At 39.2% G+C, this 10,430-nt stretch overlaps 1 protein-coding gene across 2 annotated transcripts; it reads left to right on the top strand.

Moving 5' to 3' along the window:
• The first annotated feature begins 1,848 nt into the window (after positions 1-1,848).
• Ccl20 (C-C motif chemokine ligand 20) lies at positions 1,849-4,774 on the top strand. 2 transcript variants are annotated; one of them, XM_076866632.2, is made up of 4 exons: positions 1,849-1,938; positions 3,098-3,209; positions 3,917-3,994; positions 4,666-4,774. In XM_076866632.2, exons 1-4 carry the CDS (start codon positions 1,860-1,862, stop codon positions 4,685-4,687), a joined length of 291 nt encoding a protein of 96 aa, XP_076722747.1. In that variant the 5' UTR covers positions 1,849-1,859; the 3' UTR covers positions 4,688-4,774. The 2 variants fall into 2 exon arrangements, with proteins under 2 accessions (XP_076722747.1, XP_076722746.1); XM_076866631.2 differs by having other exon boundaries at positions 3,095-3,209.
• Positions 4,775-10,430: the final 5,656 nt, after the last annotated feature.

Raw genomic sequence — 10,430 nt, 5'->3', positions numbered from 1 at the left:
ATAGTTATATGCTCTATATCTCTATATTCACCTTCATTCTTGAAGGAATATTTCCTTTTCTTTATTAGTGTGAATCTTGTTAATTTTGTTGATCATTTCAAAGAATAAATTTTTTATTCTATTTATTTCCTGTATATTTTTATATTCTCTATTTTATTAGTTTCCTGTTCTAATGATTTTTATTTCCTCTCTTTTGCACACTTTGAGTTTAGCCTGCCCTGTGTTTGCTAGTGTCTTAAAATAGACTATTAGCTTGTTGATTTGAAATCTGAGTTTTCTATGTAGGTACCTGCAGCTGTAAGTTTCCTTCTAAGCTCTGCTTTCACTGCTTCCCAAACATTTTAGTATATTTTATTTTGTTTTCGCTCATCTCAAAGTATTTTCTATTTCCTCCTATGTTTTCCCTTGTGACACATTGGTTCCTTTGGAATATGTTGATTAATTCCCCATAGTTGCGAATTCCCCAAATTTCCTTCTGTTATTGATTTCTGACTTAACTCCATTGTGATTTAAAAACATAACTTCCTATTATTTCAGTCCTTTCACATTTATTGAGACTTGTTCTCATTCATCTCAGAGAAAGTTCCATATGTACCTGAGAAGAATGCTCATTCTGTCTTTGTCACTGGGTAGAATGTTCTACGTGTGTCTATTAGGTCTAGTTGGGTTTCTGTTTTCTTGTGGATCTTCTGTCTGGTTTTTCTATTGGTTGTGAAAAGGGAGGTGTGGAGGTCTTCAACTTGTATTGTTCAATTGTCTTTTCTTCCCTTCCATCTGTTCGTTTTTTCTTGGTGAATTTTGGATTCCTGTTGTTAAGTGTGTGGATCATCATCATTTTAAATTTTTCCTGATGGATTGATCCTTTATCATTTTCAAAGTTCCTCTTTAATATTTTTTTTAAATCTATTTTGTCTGACAGAGATATAAAGACTTTATTTCTCCTTATCATCTGCATGATGTATCTTTTTGATTCTTTTGTTTTCAACCCACTTGTGTCTAGTGGACAGTTCTTATTACACCACCTTAGATCAGGAATTCATAATACATTATCATCATCACTATTAGTGGACTTGTTTCTTTCGTGATTAGCCACTGATGATGTTTTATCCAGCTCTGCTGAGGCTCTGCATTAACCTATAAGTTCACCATTATGAAGCATGAAAGACAGGATTGGTATTTTCTGGGATGACATATGGATTAGAGCCATATAAATGTAAACGATTCTCACAAGGGATGACATCAAATCAAGAAGAGGCTGAGATTTGAATTTTACTTAAGTGCTGGCATTTTCCACTATAGTTTGGGACCCCACTATCACATTGTTATATTTCCTACTCTGATGCTCATCTAGAATCACAGGGTCTTTTGTGAAGGTGTGCTCCAGTATGTCTGGCATCCCATTTCATCCTCCCCCTCCTTGAAGGCTGGAAAGGAAAGAGTTGTAACAATAGATGTGCTGGAATGCTCCTGTCAGGGGCTGACCTTTGTATCATTGCTCCTCTATTTTCAGAGACCAAAGAGCTTAAGTTAAAATTGGAAAGAAGCCATGGGACTGAGCGGCTTTTCCTCTTTGGAAATGCAAAGGCTTAACAGAATTCTCCCCTTGTCATCCTCGCTGCCCTTCACCCTGACCCTTACACCTTCCCAACATTAGGGAAAGGCAGGAAGTTTTCCCTGAGGGTTTTCTTTGTGACGACACTGGTGGGGCAGATTGATCAATGGGGAAAACCCCATGTGAGAACACGCCTTCTGTGTACATTCCCAATATTTGGCTATAAGTAGGGCTGTTATTAGAGCAGAACAGCACTCTCAGGGTACTGGCTCCACAGTGCTGAGCAGATCTATTCTTTGAGCTGAGAATGATGTGCAGTGGCAAGAGTTTGCTCCTGGCTGCCTTGGTGTCAGTACTGCTCCTCCACCTCTGCAGAGAGTCAGAAGGTAAGTATTCTCTTTCCTGCTAGCATGGAGTGGGGGAGAACTGTTCTTCTGTTCCTGTAAGCCTGAAAGTCCTGCAGGTCCCCAGGGGAGGGGAGACTGTTAGGAAGTATACAAAAGGGAAGGGTGGGAGCCGTCAGTTTATGGATGAGTAGAGGGGACCAGGGTTATTGCAGCCAATCAGGCTTCCTCTCTGCTGTGAATCCCAGCAGATTTGGGGTGTAGTGGGCTTCCAGAGGCTCCAGAACTTCAGGACGAGACCAAAGTGCCATTTTGGGGAGTGATGTAAACTGTATAACATTTGTCCCTATGAAAGGTCCTTCTGAAGCATAGAGAACTCTCCCACTTCCCGAACCTTTTCCCTCCCAAAGAAACAATGTTTGTAAAGTTCAAAACTTCTCCTTTAAGTGTTGACTATGGCACTTGACCTCATTAGCCCCATGAGCCAGGAGACATCGCTTGCCAACTTGGAGATAAAATTTATTCCTTATCTTATAACAGGTTATAATTTAATGCAGAGTAGCATCCAAGTATTGCTTTATTACTGAAGAGTACATCTCTTTTAGCAATAGGTGCATGCTTGAAAACGCACGTTAACATTTTATGAACAGAATTTTAAATCACCATCAATGGTGTTGCAATTGCAAAGTGCTTTAGCTATTGCTTCTAAAAAACAAAAAATCACCTTTTACTTTCTAAGGTCATTTCTCAACATTGGTAACAAACACTAGATTAAAATCTACCAATTTATTAATTTTTTGAATTTGGAAGGTTTATCTATTAAGGTGTTTGTTTTTTTTTCAAATGAGGATGTAAAGGGTGCCTACATTTTTGAGTGATTATGGTAGACTGAAATAAAATATTGTCAGTTTCCTTTTTTTATTAAAGATAGTTTATTCATGAGAAGTCATGTGTTTCTAAACTATTATTGAACCCAAACTTCCTAGCACACCATTTTGTAAAAAAAAGAATTGGAAATTATGTTAACCTGAATCCAGAAACCCAAAATGGGTTTCAAAGAAATTAAAATTCTTCCATAAAATGGGTTATTTGGTGCACAAATCAGATTCACTAGATTTTTTCACAACTTCAGGTAGTTCCATAATATCAGTTACAGAAGTTCATCACATGGGTTTAATATCTTTCATTTCTCTTTCAGCAGCAAGCAACTTTGACTGCTGCCTACGATATACAGAGAAGGTCTTTCATCACAGATTCCTTGTGGGCTTCACACAGCAGTTGGCCAATGAAGCCTGTGATATTGATGCTGTCATGTAAGTCATTCACTGATTTTCAATCAATTATACCAAGACTACATGAGAATTTCAGATTTTTGGGGGGTCTTTTTAGATTCTCATTCAGAAATAACTGACGTGGCAAAGGCAATTTTATGTTAATAGTACACATCTACTTTGAAGTTTAAATGGGACTGAAGTAAGGCCAAAGTTTACTTTTTTGAACAAAAAATAAGGCAGAAATCATTTTCTAATATAAACTTATAGGCTATTAAAATGTACTTCAGGAATATATGGGAGATATGTATTTTGAAATAAATATTTTCTACTTGAAAATGTTTGGGCCTGTAAGTAAAAATCTCAGACTGATTATTCTGTCATTTAAATATTCTTGATTCCTATAGGATATAGGAATGATGTAAGTTACTGATCATATATATATATATATATATATACATATTGCATATAACCACTAGCAGCAAAATTGAATAAAAATTTTGAAAGTTTATCTTCCTGCCATTGTATAATTATTTGTTATATTGCAGAAAAAGTCAAGGATAATCATTTTGATATCTTGCCTCAAGATTTATCATGAGCATTTTTTTTTTTTGCATTTCATTTTACCTCTTTAGCTGAAATGTTTAGCGTGTAGAGCAATCCACTGACATAGGAAATGTATGTTGCATGTTTTGTGAAAAAGACATTTAAAATTTATTAAACACAAATCAAATTTTCTGACTTTTTAGCTTTTACACAAAGAGGAAATTAGCTGTATGTGCAGATCCAAAGAAGCCCTGGGTGAAGATAGCTGTGCGTATGCTCAGGTATGGATGACTGGCAATCAATTAGCCTCTCTCCAAGTGCAGGGGAAAGGGGGGTGTGCAGAGGGGTCCATTGAAGGCTTGCTAGGGTTCTTCAGCCTATGTGCTGTGTATTTTTTAAAGGGAAGACTTGGATTGAATGATGAAAATAAAAGGAAATTTCCCCACATATAGATCACTATCCTCATTATCATTTTAATTTAGTGTTTGTTCATTTGAAGTATGATTCCTCTGTGCTCTCTTCAGTCACTATTTGCTTGATTCCTGTTGCAATGATGCTTCCTATTTACAGAATTTACACTCTACTTGATGTTTGCTTGTTAAAAAAACTGAAAAGTAAGCATTAGTTAAGAAGAGTCCAGAGGTTCTGATTTATATTGATGACACTAGAGAATAACATTTTATCAATAAATGGTCCCTAACACCATTGTGCTACAGACACTGAACTTGGAAACACAAGACTAGTGTTTACATTCTGTTTCTGTCGTGAACTAGCTTAGCTATTCAGAAAGGTGCATCGTCTCTAAACTTGAGTTTCGTTAAGCAGACTTTGAGCTGCTTTACATTCTGAGATGAGATTAAGGACATGTGAAATGACCTTCAGGTCCCAAAGCCATTCCCATGATTCAGCCACCCTGTCTTTCCTTACACTTTCCTTCTTTTTCTCTTTATAGTCAAAGAATCAAGAAGATGTAAAAACAGATGCTCTTCTGGAATGGAATTAGACACAGCTTAAGAAAAACAAGATCCCAGCTGGGACTGGAAGTCTCACTTGCACATGTTTCGGCACTACCTGACCTCTGCTTTATTGGACTTGTCCAATGGATGAAGTTGATTCATATTGCATCATAGTTTGCTTTGTTTAAGCATCACATTAGTTATGCTCCATTTCATGTTAAGTTATTTATAGCAGTAGGTATAGCTATTTAATAATAATTTCCCATAAGCTATGTGGTTTAGTGCAAGGTATGGGAATAAGATTATATGGCCTTCTTGCAAGCAATAAGCTATTTTTTAAAAAAACTATTTAACATTCTTCTGTGTACATAATTTTGTCTCCTAAATTGTAATGATATTTTAAAAGACAGAAATGATTATAAGAAGGATTAATATTAAAAATAAAACAAAAACACAAAAATTTACTTGCTGATTATCATTTATCAAGACATATAATGAAAATACCCGAAGACACAGCAGTTAAGAACATTTTCTGAAAAATTATAATCCTCGTTTATTTCTGCCTGAATATTTTCTTTATATCTATCCCTCATGGCCCTGGAATTGATTCCACAAGAATTGTTGTTTTTGTTTTTAAAATTCAAAGTCACCCAAACCAAAAATCAGAAAGATCTTACGTTTGTGATCCATAATCCAGTGTTTATTGTTATAATTTTTTAATGTCAAAAAGTATGGAGGCTGGGGTTGTGGCTCAGCAGTACAGTGCTTCCCTAGCACATGAGAGGCCCTGGGTTTGATCTTCAGCACCACATAACAATAAATAAACAAAATAAAGGTATTGTGTCCAACTACTAACTAAATTTTTTTAAAAAGTATGCCTATAGACTCTGTGAATGTCAGAGGAACACAACAATCATTGAGAAAAAACCAGGAGTAATTTCTTGGTCCATCATCTTTCATGAGCCAGGATGCTTGGAATAGTCACCTTAGCATAGGAACCTTTCTCTAAAGCCCTCCTGAGTCTTCTGTAAGCAGTTTCCAAATTGAAAATAACTACTTATACAGTTCTTAGAATCTGACCACTTCACTAGATGGAGAGACTTTAAACAGATAAAACCCAGTAGGAACCCAGCAATAAGGTGCAGGGACCCTGAAACAAGGTGGCTGCTGTCAGTGTTCATGCACTGAAGCTCATGGTTTGCCTCAACACAGTACTTTGAAGGGTCTGCCTGGGTTTGGGAGGGACATGGATGATCACTGAAGGCAGACATGCTGATGATATGATGCAAACTCCAGATGCACACATCCATAAAGCAGGGCAGAGGTGGGTCATTTGAAGAAGAGCCAGAAGAGTAAGTGGCTCAATATACCTCGGAGACGTATCTGTGCCCAAGAATAGTAACATTGAGTCATCAGGGAAAGTATGCTCAACATCCTGTTGTTTATTCAGCAAGCACAGGCTTAGTACTTCTATGTGCCAGGCACTGTGCCAAGTGTTGGAGAGATTAAATGACTTAAGACTTGGTAACTTGCTCAAGGATAATTAGGGTTGAGCAGTGTGGTGCGGGGAAGGGACAAGTATCCATCTGTTGCAACACGTGGTGGTAAGCACTTTGGTAAAGTGCCACTGGGTGCCACAGGACATCATTAGTGAAGGCTTCCAAAAGGAAACAATATTCAGTTTCACCCTATTGAATCACTGATGTTCTGGGTTCTTGACCTATGAAGAAAGCAGTTGTATGAGCTGAGGTATGAAGGACCAGCAGGAGGTAGCCCATGGAAAAAAGGGGCAGCTGTGAATGGTTGGAAATATCCAGGGACATGTTTTGGTTATCACAATATTTGGGGGTAGGGTACTATAGGCATTCACTGGGCAGGAGCCAAGAATGCTAAACCTTCTGGAATGCCCAGGAGAGTTCTGCACAACAAAGCATTGTTCCATCCCAAATGGACATCAGAGCACCATTAACAAGAGTGAACAAAGCCGAATGTTTGGGTGTGGGGGTGGAGTGGCTGAGGATTAAGTGAATCTGTTACTGCAACCAAGTGTAGTTATTTGAACTTGAACATGGAATTACTGGGGAACCATTGACCAAGGTGTGGTTTCCTCATGGCAGAGGAACAGGAGGTGGGGCAAATGGAAAGCAGAGGTACTAGAGACAGCCACAAGAAATAAGGAGAGAAATGACAAAAACTCAGCTAAAGCCATGGAGAAAGAAAAGGTACCAAAGAGATGGGTTTGTGAATCCTGAGCCCATTCTGGACACTGCTTCTGCCCATCCCTCAACTGCAGATTTGTCCTGACTTCTCTGTAGCTTCACCAGGTAAGCCTGTGGAGTGAGAAAAGGAGAAAACTTTGTTAGCACTTTGGAGGTGTCTGAATCATTTGGGACCAGTACTACTTAATAGCTATGAGGTAAGTTTCTGGAGACTGAAATCTCCAAGCCAGATTGCAAATGTATTAGTTTCATTAATAATGAAAGCATCCTGGTGTGAGTGGCACGGGCATAAATACATGGAAAGATTAACTGAGCAAGCCACATGGGAAGTCAAACTGGATCCCAAAGCTGGTTTGTTAAGCTTGGGATCAGAGCAGAGAGCTACACTTTGTAATTTTAATATTTAATGCTTTGATCTCATGGCACTATCCATGTTCTTGAATTAGGGATGTTGCTCTAAATTCACAGCAATTTCTTTCTCATTTTGGAAAATGTACATCTTTCTACTTAATTTTTAACGGTTGTATAATTTATATGCAGTAAAGTACACACATTTCATGTATGCAGCATGATGAATTTTTACATGTGTACATGCCTGTGTAGCAACCCTGCTAAAGATATTAAATGTTTTTGGTAGCCCAGAAGGCTCCCTCACACCCTCTGTACAGCCAAAGATGCTGCTGTTCTTATTTATTCACAGTGCAGCAGTTGGCTTCTTCTTGGTTTCATATATGCGGAATCATACAAAATGTACTCTTGGGTGTTCGGCTTCTTTCACTAGAGTCTCTGGTCTTTTTTAACTTACTTTTAATTCTACATGTAATTCAAGATTTCATTTCCCATTCTTTTATTCAAGCAATAATGATAAAGTGAATATTAGTGATAGACTTTTGTCAGTTGAGGTTGTAGGGAAAGAGAATCCCAGTTAACAGTGAGTCGAAGTACGAATGGTGATCAATCACTCAACAACGAAGGTCAGAGGAGAAAAATCTAGAAACTAGAATACTTTAATATGATTAGATAATTGAAGAGCCAGGAGAGAGAATGAGAAGGGGAGGGTAATTGAAAATATTACAGTACTATAAAGAGTTGAAAGTTCTGAGACTGGAACAAATGGCGATTCAGCTTCTTTCAAGAGGCAGGAGAAGTGGAGGAAGAGTGGGGAGTACATGGGGAGAATCTTACAATTTGGATTGGGGGAGGTTGGTGGAGTTTGAATCAGTGGTGATGCCTTCCTTGGAGAATGACTCGTCTTTGACAGTGATGAGTGAGTGGGCTGGAAGGGAGCTTTGGGATGAAAGGAGCTTCAAGGTAGTGAAGGACACAGTGAAGCACACTGAAAGGTGGTTCCATGGTGTGGGGGCCCTGCTGAGGCTGGAGACAGGGAAGCTGCTGTGACTACAATTGGAATGGATCAGGAGTAGGAGCAGACAAGGGTGGTTAGTTCGACTAGCCAGGTTAGGCTTTGCATCCGGGTGTGAGCACTAGTGATGGGAGTGGGCAGGGAAAGAGGTTCAAGTGCTGAACCACTGGATCTTGACCAAAGACGGCAGAAAGACAGGGAGTGAATGGAGAGGCCCTCAGATAAAAGGACCTAATGTGGTCAAAGGGCAGGAGAGGGGTGGGCAGGAAGGTATGAAACTGTTCCAGGAGCCAAGGTCCAGGGCGTGATGGAGTGTGTAGTTCAAGTGCATCGGGCCTGGAAAGCTACCAGATTGGCTTAGTCATCGCCATTGGTCTTCCTTCCATGTTTTATTAGGGAAAATACAAGAGCAGAAAAAACTCTTAGAGGGGGGCTTCATGCACACATCGCTCATTGGCCAATCTTGTTTCATTTATAGCGTTCAACTTACTTCTCCCCACCTATAACTTCTGGATTACTTTACAGCAATTATTTGACATCTAATTAGTTTTTCTATAAATATATCATTATGATAAAATATAGAGACTTTTTAAAAACACCTAATTTTACTATCATAGATTTAAAAGCCAACATGAATGTTTTAATATCACCAGTCAACATTCAGATTTCCCTGCTTGTTTTTAAAAAAGAGTTTTTTTTTTAAGTTAAATTGCTTGAAGATGCAAATGAGAGGCCCACACTGCATTTGTGTAGTTTGCTTCTTTTTACTTTTAACCTGCAAGTTCTTCACCATGAGTTCCATTTCTTTTTCTTCTGGAGTTTGTCCTAGAGGAACCGGGACACTTGTTCTGTGGTTGTCCACATTCTGAGTTTTGCAGATTGCAAGCTGGCCATTTATTTAACATGTTCTCCGATCTCTACCTAGAAGTAGGTTGGATTTGATGACAACCTGGTTGGGGAAGGAGGGCAAGACCACTGTGTGCTACGTGGGTATGAAGCTGCCCCAGCTGATGTCAGTGGCAGGAAAGAAAGAGGTTCAAGTCCTTCACAGTGTGATGGTTTAAACATATCCACATGCTTCCAAGAAGGTGATGGTGCAGGTGTGGGGGATGGAGAAGAGCCGTCCTAGAAGCACAATGTTAGTTTCCACCCACTGCTGGTCCTGTGCTAGAAGAGGAGAGGAAAAAGAACCCCTCTGTCTTGAGAGGGGCAGAAGCAGTGTTCAACTGATTTGGTGTTTAATTAGCACAGAGCAGCATTGACATCGGCTGAGTTTGGTGATATTTGCAATATTTTTTTCTATGTCTCTGACTCAAAGCAAGCCCCAAATGTTTATGAATAAGTCTGGCATAATAATAGGGTTGCAGAAGACGCTTCCCAGAGTCCTGACTGGCACAGTCTGTTCTTCATCTCTTTAATGATCAGCATCAAGGCAGAGGGAATAGGCAGAGGCCTGACAGGTAAAGGTAGACTTTTTCTTTCTGTTTTCTTGTCCCACTTCCTTCCTCCTCTATGTGATTAGCAATTACCTTAACAGATATAGATGAAATTAAATATCACCAGGTGATAGGGAACACATTTGATTTACATTTATTCAGACTCAGGCCTCATGGAGCTCAATCTTTCAGGGGCCCAAATTCAGCAAAGAAAAAAAGCAACTCATTCCAGAGTGTTGAAATCCAGAGGTGGATCTGGGTAGAACCTGTTCTACTAAGAGGCCAAAGAGAGCAAAGGGCAGCTGACCCTTTGGGGTTCATCAGATATATTTGTAAACTCACTTCTCCTGTTGTCCACCCAAACTATATTTTTATGAAAGACCTTCAATTCCTTAAGTGAGTTTTTAGCTAACAGAAGATTCTCTTTGTCTACCTTAGACCGTTTCGTGGGTGGAATTATGCTTACCAAGTGGAATACTACTCGCAAAACTTCTTCATTATGAGTAGAATGTTCCATACTACCTGAATTATTTGGCAGCAATACATCTTGAGCCAGAAGTTGGCACATGGGGCTCTCCTCCGAAAGCATGAAGAGTGTTATTGTGTCGCCTCCTCCTTGCTTCTCTGGGCAGGAGAGGCAGTAAGCTCTTTTCTGTTTGGCTGTCCTGCTGTGTCCCACCCTTGGCATTACGTCAAACACACATAGGGTAGGTGTTCCAAAGAGAAAGATGGGGTGGTGCTGT

Source organism: Callospermophilus lateralis, chromosome 9 (genome assembly GCF_048772815.1).
Source record: "Callospermophilus lateralis isolate mCalLat2 chromosome 9, mCalLat2.hap1, whole genome shotgun sequence".
NCBI classification, from domain to species: Eukaryota; Metazoa; Chordata; class Mammalia; order Rodentia; family Sciuridae; genus Callospermophilus; species Callospermophilus lateralis.
This window is presented reverse-complemented; position numbering and strand designations above follow the sequence as displayed.